Source organism: Mesoplodon mirus (assembly GCF_964341445.2).
Source record: "Mesoplodon mirus genome assembly, chromosome: 6".
NCBI classification, from domain to species: Eukaryota; Metazoa; Chordata; class Mammalia; order Artiodactyla; family Ziphiidae; genus Mesoplodon; species Mesoplodon mirus.
The window spans coordinates 16,173,498-16,188,160 of NC_138982.1; the positions used below are offsets into that span (position 1 = coordinate 16,173,498).

At 40.0% G+C, this 14,663-nt stretch overlaps 1 protein-coding gene across 1 annotated transcript in view; it reads right to left on the reverse strand.

Annotated features, from left to right (window-relative positions):
* Positions 1–11,063: 11,063 nt before the first annotated feature.
* ERICH6 (glutamate rich 6) overlaps positions 11,064–14,663 on the reverse strand; it is a 34,914-nt gene continuing 31,314 nt past the window's right edge. Inside the window, exon 14 of the mRNA XM_082624204.1 lies at positions 11,064–11,713. Within this exon, the coding sequence (XP_082480330.1) occupies positions 11,444–11,713 (270 nt within the window). The 3' untranslated portion in view covers positions 11,064–11,443. The remainder of the gene's footprint in view (positions 11,714–14,663) is intronic.

A 14,663-nucleotide genomic window follows, 5' to 3' on the forward strand; every position in this document is an offset into this window, starting at 1 on the left:
CAGTGGCGGGCTGCACCAGGCTCCTGGGTGGAGAGGTGTGGATAGTGACCTGTGCTTGCACACAGGCTTCTTGGTGGCTGCAGCAGCAGCCTTAGCTTCTCATGCCTGTCTCTGGGGGAAGAGGATATTTACATGGTCTCAAGCTCTCTTCTGAATCAGGAACTCTGGGGCTGGAACCAGTCATCTGTGTTTTCACAGGTCCTCCTGGGGATTCTGATGCACGCTAGACAAAATTTGAGAACCAGTGATCTGCTAATGGTGCAGGGCCTCCTGAAGAGGCAGGGGGTGGCTGTGCCTCACCGTGAGGACAAGAACGCTGGTAGAAGAAGTTCTGGGAAGCACTCCTTGGCATGAGCCCTCCCGGAGTCCGCCATTAGCCTCACCAAGGAGCCTGTAGCCTTCAGTGCTGGGTTGCCTCAGGTTGCCCAAACTACCCTATTGTGTTTTTTTTGCGAATCCATCTTTGCCCTTTGTGATCCAGTCAAGGACATAATCTTGGCTTCAGTCTCCAGGGGAAGTACTCTGTATGTTCTGTGAGTGTTGATTTCAGGAAGAACACAGCTAGATATTTCTGTAGGGGATTAATTTTTCTTATTCTAAGGAAAGTTATATGATGGATATTAAACTGATTATTTTCTTGGACTGAATAAGAACTGCATGTCACTACAGATATGAGTAGGACCTAAAAGTCTTGTCTTGCTGAAATCTGAAATCTTGATTAGCCTATACTGAGCTGCCAGATATATATAGGATCCTCACTCCCTCAGCAGTCAAGATGGCATAATACACTTGTTTTTCTCTGGAGAATAGTGGGCAGTGACTGAAGATTTCTCAAGGATCACTCATGATGGGGTTGTACCTCTCCATCTTGAAACTTCTGAAAATCATTTAGTTAAAAGATAAAAAACATGTTGCAAGGGCATTCGTACTTCTGGCCATGATAGAGTAACTGAGACCTAACTAACCTTCCTGAATAGATAACTAGAAATAGATGAAATTTGTGAAACTACTACTTTCAGAAATTGGACACCAGGCAGTGCAGGACTCTGATCCCCAAGGGAAAGGAAAATAGCAATGAGCCACATACAACCACCACTTTCAGGCTTTCTCTTGGGAGGCTATCATAGCTCGGGCTGCCATAACAAAATCCCACAGACTGGGTGCCTGGAGCAACAGGAATTTATGTTCTCACAGTTCTGGAGACTAGAAAGAAGTAATCAAGGTGCTATCAGGGTTGGTTTCTGGTGAGGCTTGTAGGTAGCCATCTTCTCACTATGTCCTCACATGACTTTTCTTCTCTGCCTATGTGGAGAGAGAGATCTGTTATCTCTTACAAGGATACCAAGCCTATAGGATTGGGGCTCTACATTTATGAATTTGTTTAACTTTACCTCCCTGAAGGCCCTCTCTCTGATGTATAGTCACAGTGAGTGTTAGGGCTTCAACATGAATTTCAGGGGAAGACAATTCATTTCATAACAAAGGCACTTTCCAGGCTAAGATGCAGAGAAGGGGGATCCCCATCAAAGCACAGTCATGTTACTAAGTTGAAGCAGATTGGAATTCATGGAGGGGGCTAGAATTTGTAGGGCAGACAGCCATAGAAGAAGGAGCTATGCAAAGAAACGGCCACAAAAGTCTCCATAGGAGTTTCCTTGAGTGTATTGCTGAAACCTCATAAGACTGGGCAAAGAATGGGGCGTTGGCAAGCTGAACAATTACCTGAGCTCAAAAAGGCTGGGAAACATTCATGTTCTGAGCTGCTAGAATGGAGATTTATACATTTAGGGCATTCAGTAGAGACCTCATAAGGGTCATATCTTGGCAGTAGGGCTAAACTGCCCAGAGTAAAGATTATCTTAAACTCACAGTCATGAATTTAATAACAAGCCTTGAAAGGTTCAACATGATCCAAAAGTAACCAAACTGCCTCACTGAACAGTCTTACACCTTTTGAAGGAATCAACAAAATTCAACACTCCCCAGTGCAGAATTTGCAATGTCAATCCATTAAAAATTTACTATACATAGAAAGAAGCTGGAAAATGTGAACCATAGTCAGCAGAAAAACCAATAAATAGAAAGCACCCAGAAATGGCTAATGATAGGATTAGCAGACAAAGATTTTAAAATAGTTTTTATACATATGCTCAGATACTTAAAGAGAAACATGAATACAATGATAAGAGGAATTGGAGATACAAAAATGGAACCAAATGGAACTTCTAGCAATGAAACCATACAATATCTTATATGAATAATTCCCTGGAGGGGCTTAAAAGAATATTAGATACTGATGAAAAAGATCAATGAACTTGAAGACATAGCAAAAGAAAGTAAACTGAAGAAAGAGAAAAATTCAAAGTGGCTACACCAGTTTACATTCTTACCAGCAGTGTTCCAATTTATTTACATATTCACCAACACTTGTTATTTTATCTGACTTTTTGATTATAGCCATCCTAGTGTCAGTGAAGTGGTATTTCATTGTGGTTTTATCTGAAATTTTGATAACTAATGATGTTGAAAATATTTTCATGTGCTTATTGGCCATTGTATATCTTACTTGAAGAAATGTCTATTCACATCTTTTGCCCATTTTTAATAGGGTTGTTACTTATTAAGTTATGAGAGTTCTTTATATATTCTGCATTCTAGACTTCTATCAGATATATGATTTGCAGGTTTTCTTTTTTTCATGGGTTGTCTTTTTTACTTAATTGTGTCCTTCGAAGCACAAAAATTTTTAATATTGGTGAAGTTCAATTTATCTTTTTTTGTTGTTACTTTTGCTTTTGGCATCATATCTGAAAAACCATTGCCTAATTCAAGGTCATCAAGATTTATGCCTATTTTTTTTGTAAGAGTTTTATAGTTTTAGTTCTTAAAGTTGGGTCTTTGATCCATTTTGTATTAATTTTTGTATATGGTTTAAGGAGGGTTCCAACTTCATTTTTTGCACGTGGAATACATTTGCTAAAAAGATTGTTGTTTCCTCATTGAATTGTGTTGTCACCTTGTCAAAATCCATTGACCATTCTCAATTCTATTCCATTGTCTAGCCTTATACCATTAGGGCACTATCTTGATTACTGTAGCTTTATAGTATGTTTTGAATAGGGTTTGATGAGTCTTCCAACTTTGTTCTTCCTTTTCAAGATCGTCTGGGCTATTCTGGGTCCCTTGGCATTTCCATATGAGCTTTAGGATCAACTTGTCAGTTTCTGCAAAAAAACTAGCCAGGATCTTGATAGAGATTGTTAATCTGTAGATTATGTTAAATCAGTTTGAAGAGTATTGTCATCTTAACAATATCAAGTCTTCTGATCTGAGAACATGGGTGTCATTCCATTTATTTAGGTCTTTAATTTTTTTCAACAATGTTTTTGTAGTTTTCAGTGTACAGGTCTTGAATTCTTTTGTTAAAATTGTACCCAGATATTTTATTGATGGTATCATAAATGGAATTGTTTTCTTAATTTCATACTTAGAATGTTCATTGCTAGTGTGTAGAAATACAATTTATTTTTGTACATTAATCCTATATTCTATAATTTTGCTTAACTCATTTATTGGTTCTAATATTTGCGTGTGTGTGTGGATTACTTAGGGTTTTCTATGTATAAGATCATTCCATCTGCAAATAGAGATAGTTTTACTTCTTTTCTTTCAGATCTGGATGCCTTTTCTTTCTTTCTCTTGTCCTGACGAGAACCTCTCGTACAGTGCTAAGCAGGAGTGGCCAGAGCAGACATCCTTGCATGTTCTTGATTTTGGTGGAAAGCATCCAGTCTTTCACCATTAAGTATGATGTTACTTAAAGCTGTGACATTTTCATAGATGTCCTTTATCAGGGTGAGGAAGTTCCCTGCTTTTTCTGCATTTATTTAAACCATCATGTCTCTTCCTCCCCCCTTACTCTACACTATTGTCTGTTATATTAATTGATTTCCAGATGTTAAACCAACCTCATATTCCTGGGATAAATTTCATTTGGCCATGATGTGGTGTATAATCTTCTTTATATGTTACTAGATTTGGTTTGCTAGTATTTATTGAGAATTTTTGCATCATTCATTCATTTGCATCATTCAGTATTCATAAGCAATATAGATCTTTAGTTTCTCTTCTTGTGCTCTCTTTGATTTGGTATCAGGGTAATACTGGCCTCATAGAATGTGTTGGGAGCTGTCTGCTCCTCTTCTGTTTTTCAGATCAATTTGTGAAGAATTTGAATCAATTCTTTTCTGGATGTTTGGTAAAATTCACTAGTGAAGCCATCTGGGCCTTGGCTTTTCTTCGTGGAAATTTAAAAATTACTAATTTTATCTCTTGTAGGCCAAGTCATATTTTCCATTTCTTCTTATATCAGTTTCAGTATTTTGTGTATTCCTGGGAATTTGTGCATTTCATGTATCTATTTTGTTAGCATAGTCCATAGTATTCCCTTTTAATCCTTTTCATATCTGTAAGTTTCGTGTCTCCTCTTTTGTTCCTGTTTTAGGTAATTTGAGTCTTTTCTGTTTTTTCCCTTGGCTGGTCTAACTAAAGCCTTGTCAATTTTGTTGATATTTTCAAGGAAACAACTTTTGGTTTATTGATTTTTTTTTTCTGTTGTTTTTCTATCTGCTGAAAACCAATAATAAAGAGAAAAACCTTATAAAGCAGCCGGAGGAAAACAAGACACATTGCTTATAGAGGAAGAGGAAGCCCTCCAATACAGAAGATAAGGACACTACACTTAAAATGGATGCATTGAATTTCTTGTAAAAATTTGGTTTAAAAAAAAACACGTTTCCTTTGAGTCTGAATACTGTCAGTTTGATCTCTGCATGAGACAGTGTGCTTTACAGGGAAGAGCCCTTTCCCTGTCCCCGAATTCCCAGACAATACCATGTCCCAGAGTTCTTCATGGTGGAGGTGATGGTTTTTCCTTCCAGTACAAAAGGAAAAAACAACAACAAAAAAAGTAGGCCCTGCTGAGTGTAGGCAGGAGTCTGTGCTGATTATGATGCTTTTAGGGAATTTTTTTTCTCCCTTCTTTTAGCCCTAATCCAGTCATTATCAGCCTCAGATGCACTTTAGAATCAGCTGGGGAGCTTTAAAAAACTACTGAAGCCCATCTCCATCCTAGACCAACTTAAATTTAGAATCAGATGGTGGAGCCAGCCATCTGAGGTGTGTGTGTCTCTGTGTGTGTATAAATATAAAATATATGTATGTGTATATATAAATATAAAATATATGTGTATATTTTGTGTATATATAAATATAAAATATATATGTATATTTTATATGTATGTATATGTATATTGTGGTTTTTTCACTTACATGAAAATTTTTAAATATATACTGAAGAGGCAAGAATAGTGATCTTTAAACTGGGGATATGAGGACACCCAGGGGTGAAGGATTCTCTAGGGGATCAGCTTTAGCTGAATATCCAGGGTAGAATTGACACCCCAAATATACTTTGTCCAGTTTCCCCACCATATGAGGTGCAAAATGGAGATGGTTCTTGGTCATGAAACATATACTATTACACATACACGCACAAACACTGTTGGGAGGAAAAATTTCCTTTTGTCACCTTAGGTCCTAGTGGTTGGGGCCTGTGTATTAATTGACAGCCACCAGTTTGAAGATCACTGTCAAGGGGTTTGCAATTCTTTGCTTTAAATCAAATTTTAAAAGGGTGAGTCATAAATTTCCACTGAAATTTTACTTTCAATTAAAATTTGTCATGTTGTTTTGATCAATTATGTTACTAGTAATGGTAATGTTAACTCTAATTTTTTTGAACACTTACAACCTTAAGATCATAGGAAGTGAAGTTTAAAAATTTTTTAAATATATACTTTTGTAGTCAAGAAGTATGAGCAGATGATCAGTAGTAGATCTTCAAGCATAAAAATATATCACAGTCCAGTAAACTTCTTTGAAGGAAATAGGGTGAAAGTGTAAGTTTAAAAAGAAAAAAAAAAGAATGATGTTAAGAAGAGTTAGTTCAGGGACTTCCCTGTTGGCGCAGTGGTTAAGAATCCGCCTGCCAATGCAGGGGACACGGGTTTGAGCCCTGGTCCAGGAAGATTCCACATGCTGCAGAACAACTAAGCCCGAGCGCCACAACTACTGAGCCTGCACTCTAGAGCCCCCCGAGCCACAACTACCGAGCCCATGTGCCACAACTACTGAAGCCCGTGTGCCTGGAGCCTGTGCTCTGCAACAAGAGAGCCCACCGCAATGAGAAGCCCACGCACCGCAATGAAGAGTAGCCTCTGCTCGCCGCAACTAGAGAAAGCCTGCGCGCAGCAACGAAGACCCAATGCAGCCAAAAATAAATAAAATTTTTTAAAATTCATATATTTTTAATGGATAGTGACGGGTATCATATTGCTATGGTATTTAAATTCCACTGGATTCATTTCAGAAAGCAATGTTATTTCAAAATGTTAAGATTTATAATACATTGGAAATTAGATTCTTTGCAACTGCTTAAACTTGTGATGAATCATTATAGATGTCAACTGAAAAATGTACAAGGGAGAACATGCATTAAAAATTTTTTTTAAGGGCTTGAGAAGGGAAAAGTGAAGATCACTGCTCTAGATGGATTGCTTCGTTTCCTTCTGGAGGGCCAAGGACCATTCACTAGAAGGTAATTTATTTTAAACCTTGTCTTCGTAGTTTAATGAAGCAGAAGTTGATTCATACTTCACAGCTTCATCTGTATTAGGACTGATAACTAATAAACGCTGCAAAAAAAAAGTGTGTTTATGGAAATTACGTGGATGTGTTTTGTATGTGCACTGCATTTTCTATCCATTCTCTGTCCGTGAAAGACATATGTCTCTATAGTACAAAGTTACTTTTGCTGTTGTCAGTACTTATCAATATAGCTTATGTCATAGCAATAATTAAATCATTCACTCTGACATCAGCCTCCAGTTCCTGTTAATTTTTAGTCTAATTATGTGACCTAACTATAATCTTTTTTTTTAAATTAATTTTATTTATTATCAGACCTCTCGGCAGTGAAAGCGTGGAGTTGCAACCACTGAACCGCCAGGGAATTCCCTGGTATGACTTTTATTAGCAGGAATAGCTATCAATGAAACTCACTTTGGTGTATATTGCTCACACACTATTAGAACTGCGTGGAGGCCCATACACTGGATGTGTTCTTACGTCTCAGTTCCCCAAGGCTTTGCTGACATGCTTTGCTGCCAGCTTTACCTGAAGCAGAAAGTTTTCATTTCTTTACTTATTAGTTACATTGAAGTGCATATATGTATCTTCTCAAAGATGATCATTTTATCTGTTCAAAATGGTACACATAAAATGTAAAATATGCATGAACAAAATAAAAATAAAAGTGATAATCCTGAGATCAGGAATAAATGGAGACAAGGATTTGTAGTCCTACTTTAAGCTTTAAGTATATCAATAATACTTTTGAAATTTACATCTGGAAAAACCTACACATTTAGAGTGTTCTCCCTCAATTTATGCAATATTACTATATGACAACTTTATGCCTAGAAGAGTTTAATTTTTTTTCTTTTATTGAAATATAGTTGATTTACAATATTGTGTTAATTGCAGGTGTATTGTGTTAGTTTTCAGGTGTATGGCTAGAAGAGTTTTTCTTTTATTGAAGTATAGTTGATTTACTATATTGTGTTAAGTTTCAGGTACAAAGTGTTTCGGTTATACATACCTATATATTTAAGTGTATACTTTTAAAAAATTCTTTTCCATTATAGGTTATTACAAGATACTGAATATAGTTCCTTGTGCTATACAGTAAATCCTTGTTTATTTTATGTATGGTAGTGTGTTTCTGTTAATCCCTCCATCCCCTTTCCCTTTGGTAATCATAAGTTTATTTTCTATGTCTGTGAGTTTGTTTCTGTTTTGTAAATAAGTTCATTTGTACTATTTTTTAGATTCCACATATAAGTGATACCATATGATATTTGTCTTTCTCTGACTTAATATGATAATCTCTAGGTCCATACATGTTGCTGCAAATGGCATTATTTCATTCTTTTTTATGGATGAGTAATATTCTATTGTATATATGTACCACATCCTCTTTATCCGTTCACCTGTTGATGGACATTTAGGTTGCTTCCATGTCTTGGCTGTTGTAAATAGTGCTGCTATGAACACTGAGGTGCATGTATCTTTTCAAGTTAGAGTTTTCGTCTTTTGCAGATATATGCCCAGGAGTGGGATTGCTGGATCATATGGTAACTCTATTTTTAGTTTTTTAAAGAATCTCCATACTGTCCTCCATAGTGGCTGCACCAATTTACATTCCCACCAACAGTGTAAGAGGGTTCCCTTTTCGCCACACCCTCTTCAGCAGCATTTATTATTTGTGGACTTACTATTTGTGGCCCGTGTGAGGTGATACCTCGTTGTAGTTTTGATTTGCATTTCTCTAATAATTAGCGATGTTGAGAATCTTTTCATGTGTCTGTTGGCCATCTGTATATCTTCTTTGGAGAAATGTCTCTTTAGGTCTTCTGCCCATGTTTTGATTGGGTTGTTTGTTTTTTTAATATTGAACTGCATGAGCTGTTTGTATATTTTGGAAATTAAGCACTTGTTAGGCACATCATTTGCAAATATTTTCTCCCAGTCAGTAGGTTGTCTTTTTGTTTTGTTTATGGTTTCCTAGAAGAGATTAATTTTTTGAAGAGGTTTTTTTGTGAAAAGTGAGAAGAAAAAAAAACACCTCATGAATTAACAGAATAGATTATTCAAAACCAAGATTACCTGAAACAGAGAAGTGGAAAAATGGACAATGATAAATAAAATCTGTGGCATATCCCAGTGCACTTTTGGTATACATAGATTCTCAAAAGTTATCATTATTGTTATTTTTAACAACTCAATCCCTTCAATAAATACAGTTGCCTTGAAATATGACCGTAAAAGATAGCTAGAAGTAGATATAAACATTTTCATTTTTAATACATTTTAAAGAAGCAGCATAAATTGCTTTATTACACAAATTATTTTAAATAATTTAAAATAACATTTTATTATTAAACATGAAGCAGAATTATTGAAAGATGTTGTCTCATTATCCTCCCAATCTCCAGTTAATCAAGGCCTTATTCAGTATCCACTAGGGCTCAGCACACCCAAAAATAGTTTTTAATGATGTCAAAAACAGATCCAGTTAAGGCTTTGTTGTGATTGTTACATGTTATACTGTTATATGCTATTTTTCAGAGCTATATTGAAACATATTAGCTCAATATTTCTGGCTCACTTTATAGAAAATAAAATTTCACTTATCAGTGAAAAGGAAGAGGCAAAAGGCAAAAATTAAAAAAGAAAGAGAAAGAGACATTTAGCATTGATCAAGACGTAAGCCTCGGAACCTCTTTTTCAGAAAGCAGTGGAGATTAGCAAGAATGGAAATGAAAAAATAAGAAAATTGAATTCTCAGTGTTGACACAGTTCCTAAAAAGTAAGATAATTAAAAGCAGCTTAAAAATTTTTTTTAAATTTTATTTATTTACTTTTGGCCGTACTGGGTCTTCATTGCTGTGCGTGGGCTTTCTCTGGTTGGGGTGAGCGGGGGCCACTGTTCACCGTGGTGCACGGGCCTCTCATTGCGGTGGCTTCTCCTGTTGCAGAGCACGGGCTCCAGGCGCACAGGCTTCAATAGTTGTGGCACGCGGGCTTAGTTGCTCCGCGGCAAGTGGGATCCTCCCGGGCCAGGGCTCCAACCTGTGTCCCCTGCATTGGCAGGCAGACTCCCAACCACTGCACCACCAGGGAAGCCCAAAGCCAGCTTAAAAAAATTTTTTTTTCTATTTTAATTTTTAAATTTTGGTTGCTCCTGGTCTTAGTTGCAGCAGGCAGGCTCCTTAGTTGTGGCTCTCTGGCTCCTTTAGTTGCAGCACGTGCTCCTTAGTTGCGGCCTGTGGGCCCCTTAGTTGTGGCATGAGAACTGTTAGTTGTGGCATGCATGTGGAATCTAGTTCCTGACCAGGGATTGAACCTGTGTCCCCTGCACTGGAAGGCAGATTCTTAACCCTGTGCCATCAGGCAAGTCCCCTAAAGGCAGCTTTAAAAAAAATTTTTTTTTAATTGAAGTATGGTTGATTCACAATGTTGTGTTAGTTTCTGGTGTATAGCAAAGCGATTCGGTTATACATATATATTTTTCATATTCTTTTCCATTATGGTTTTTTACAGGATATTGAATATAGTTCCTTGTGCTATACAGTGGGGCCTTGTTTCTCTGTTTTGTACACAGTAGTTTGTATCTGCTAATCCCAAACTCCTAATTCATCCCTCCCCCACCCGCTTCCCCCTTTGGTAACAGTAAATTTGTTAAAGGCAGCTTTAAACAAAAAGGTGGTGAATGGATTAATACCAAGACCAGCCCCTAGTCTCCCAGTAGCTCACCTGCTTCGTGCTGCCCAGCACTCAGCCCTCCCTGGGACACAGCATCCTTCCACTCTTCCTATCCCTTCCTCCTCCTCCCCATGCTTCCTCAGCGGGCTCTTAGTAGGAAAACAATATGATTTAGTACCTCACGCTAACTGATCAGTCACCGGTGGATAGGCTTAATCCCTCTTGCTACACCTTAGCACCAAATGTGTTATCCACTATAAGGAATGGCCCCTCCAACTACATTCCTCCCTCTCCCAAAGAACAGGGAGCTGAGAAGTCAGAGAAGTTCAGGAGAGGGCAGGGTTGGGCGGTCCAGTCTTTAGGGTTCTCCACATCCGACTCTCAATTCTGCTTTCTGCTCTGAAGCATCCTTATCACTGAGCAGAGGATGCTGTGCTGGGCCGTCATTGCAGATCCAGCCACATCCCTCCTCCCTCCCCTCAGAAGGGGAGGTACGTATTGTTCCATAACCCTTGGCCGGCGGGAACCATTACGTTTCCCCAGGGGGAGGCAGCCGCCTGAGGTGTGAGAGGCGGGAGAGGAGCAGCAGCCATCCTTCACCTCTGGCAGGAGGGTGGACGTGGGGGTGGGGCTGGGGGAGCTGTTTGTCCTGCACCGGCTGGGATGTGCGGCTGCAGCTCTTTCGAGGAGCTCCTGCCACTCTTGGTGCTGTGGGCTTCTTGGCTTCCTGAGATTCCCTCATTTCCCCAGCGACCTCAGGGCAGTTCCTTGACCTTCACTTTCCCAGCCTTTGGGAAGGGGAAGGTTTTGGAAGCACCTGCTCCCTCCCTGCTTTCGGTTTTCCTGATGGAACTCTGGCTGACTTGCTTGTTGTCGGCTGTCCTCAGAGTGACTTGTTAGTTTTCCCACCAAGAATGCAAACCAGTGATGACTCTGGATGTGCTCTGAATTTGTAATGCAGCACATCTCTTGGTATTTCCTAGTCATTTTATACACTCTTCTTGAAATCTCCCACACCTCCTCCCGGAAAAACTCAAGAAAACAAAGGAAAGCACCATCACTGTCGTGCAGTGTTTTCATTTATCAAAGCTGCTATTGTTATTGTATCTTGCTTCATACCAGAATTGTGACAAAGGGCAATTAGTTTTAGGGAAAGTGAAGAAAGGTAGGAAGGTTGCTTTAATTTGTCCCAAACCTGGCTGGAGGGGAAATTCACACATCCTTCCAGTTTACGGAACAGGCGTCGGATCTTTATTAAACTGGCCAGCAGAAGAAGGTCATCCCCGTTCAGGTGTCGGAGTACTGGAATCTCTTTAGGGTTCGGTAGCTTTTCAGGAAAGAGAGAAGGGAAGCTCAGGGTCCAGGGTGGAAATGGTGACTGCAGAAGCAGGAGGCGGGAGGAGGCGAGAGGCGACACTGATTTGGGGCTGGATTCCCTGTTGAGTCTAATTATCTATAAATAGGGGCAGTGGTGTTAATTCTAACCCGAACAGGAATGAGTTGAGATGCTCTGGAGATTTGAGAGACTAGAGCAGGCCAGACCACACAGAAATCGGATACTTTCTTTCAAATGCTCACAATGTATTCAAGTCATTTACCGGCATCTGCTGGGGGAAGCACAGAGATGCTGCAGGCACCCGGTCCCTGGGACACGCCCAGTGCGGAGAGCGTGGTGGGTGCGGGCCTAGAGGCTGGGAAGGCCCTGATCTGGGCTTTCCAGAAGGAGCCGGGATGACTAAGGCGCCCTTCCTTCTCCTAAAGCGCGCCCCAACCTCCAGGAGGCCCTTCCACACGAACCTCCCCACGACCCTCCTTGCCCTCCATTCCCCCCACTTCCTTACGGCCTGGAGTGAATCAGGCTGATGCTGTCTTCTCGCAGCTTCGGGAAGGTCAAGGGTCTGTTAGGGCAGCCTCGCCTGAGGTGTTTCCAAGCTGCGGCTTCGGAGGCAGCCCGGGAGGGCTGCGTAGCCTCGGCACGGCGGGGCGGGGCTAAATGCAAGCCCACCTACTACCTCCTGCAAAGCTGAGTGACCTCTTACCTGCCAGAGACGTGAGAACTCGCAGCATCTTCTGCCTTTTTATCCCTCCCCGCTTTGGAAGGGAGGAAGGAGGGAGGGAGGGGGGAAGGAGGATGAGATGGCTGAGTAATGAGGATGGGTCTCCATTTTTAGTTTTCCTTCGATCCCAAATCCCATAAAATGGCAGAAAACATTTTCAGAGAGTAAATCAATAGGAAATAGGAAAGATTTTTTTTATCAGCAGGAATAATCTTAAGGAATGCCTGAAAATCAAGCAGCAGCTGGGACCACATCCGTAGAGAGAGAAATGACCAGATGGAACCACTAATCCCAAACACACATTCTGAGCTCAAAGTCAACAGCAATGGGCGGAGGAGAGGCCTTGAGGTAAATATTGCCGTGGTCCCCTGGCCTCCCCTTTGTGTTGAGCCGCGGTGCCCACAGGCTGAGGCTGGGAGCCTGGCGCTGGAGCTCGCCTTCCACCCCTCAGCAGCACATGCCACTCCTCCACAGTTAGCAGGACACTTCGGTAAGGAGAACATGCAGGAAAACAGGGATTCTCAATGAGGCACCAGATTTACCTATCAGAGATGCTAATATTCAGGGAAACAGACCTTGGGGGGGGGGATGTGTGTGTGTGTGTGTGTGTGTGTGTGTGTGTAAATATTTTCTGAGGGATTTGGGAGAATTACTGTTGTCAAGGAAAATAACTAGAGGATTTGGAACTTAGTTCTATGCATATAGAAAAAAGTTAATTTTAGAATAACCATTAAAATATAACGTGTTAAAAGATCAAGTCTGGTAGGTTGAGGAAAGCAACAAAAGTTAAATGTGTTTGCAGGGACACATCTAACTCAAAACTACATAAAAAGGTTGCAAATCAAAGGATGAAAAAAAGATGAATGAAGCCAGTGCAAACTAAAAGAAAGCAGGTGTAGCAATTTAACATCATATGAAGTAGCATTTAAGGCAAAGACCATTAAGAGGGAAACTGGGAATAATACATACTGATGACATTAAAATTTTTTGTCAAAATAGAAACAAAAACCCTCAGTGATATGCTGAGTCATGTAATGGGCACAGCTGAAGGGCAAATAAGTGAGGTGGCCCAGGGGTGAAAAGTATAACTCACCATGAAGACAGTTGACACCTTTAACTTCCTAACCATAGAGCTTCAAGACAGATAAAGCAAAACCTGATAGAAATTGTAGGAAAAATGTACTAATTCAGTCATATTGGGAGACATTCATACATCTGTCAGAAATAAAACAACCATAATAAAAAGAAAAGGATATAGAGAGAAGTGTAAATAGAACATTTAGACATATACAGTTTTGTGCTAATAAACAGTAAACGTTTTGGAGAGGTCAAATATACATGGAACAGTCATAAATTATGTCATCAACCACCAAGAAAATATCAGTACATTTTAAACAGCAGGGAAAAAATGCAAGCCATATTCCTTGACCACTTAGAAGTTAACAAGAAAAGGATAGCAAATTTAAGAAATCTGTTTGAAAATTCAATAACTACTGAGTTGAAGAAATCAGAATACAAATCATAAACCCTTTAGAGGTGAAAGAAAATGGGAGCCCTACATATTAGAACCTGTGGCATATATATATATATGGCCAAAGGGGCACTCAGAGTGCCAGGGTAGAGGTGGGGGTCGCGCGAGTTTACACGGGGTGGTCAGGAAAGGACTCCGAGAGCAGAAACCTGAGGGAAGTGCAGCAGCTATGTGCTAAATGGGGGAGGAATATTTTAAGTTGAGTGAATAGCAAGTGCAAAAGCCCTGTGGCAGCGACATTCCTGGCATTGTCTAGCAACGGCAAAAAGGCCAGGGTGGCTGAAACAGAGTGGGTAGGAAAAGAGGACTACAGAGGAAATGTTAATAGAAGGAAGTCCAGATCACATACAGTATTGCAGTTATAGGATCTTGGCTTTTACTCTGAGTAAGGTTAGAAGTCGCCAGTTTTGACCAGACTTTTGTTTTCAAAGTATCACCCCCACTACCGTGGCAGAATTGACTTTGGGAAGACCGGAAGCAGGGAGAATTAGGAGGAGGCTACTGTAATAATTTAAACAAGAGATGGTTTAGGTACATGAGGCAGATAAGGGTGGTAGTATTCAAGGATGCCAGGAGTGTTAGAGTCTGGAGATATGTTGGTGGTAGAGTTTATAGAACTTGCAGATGAAAGACGTGGGGTTGTGAAACAGAGAGGAGGGTAACAACCCCGAAGTTTTGGGTCTGAGCAA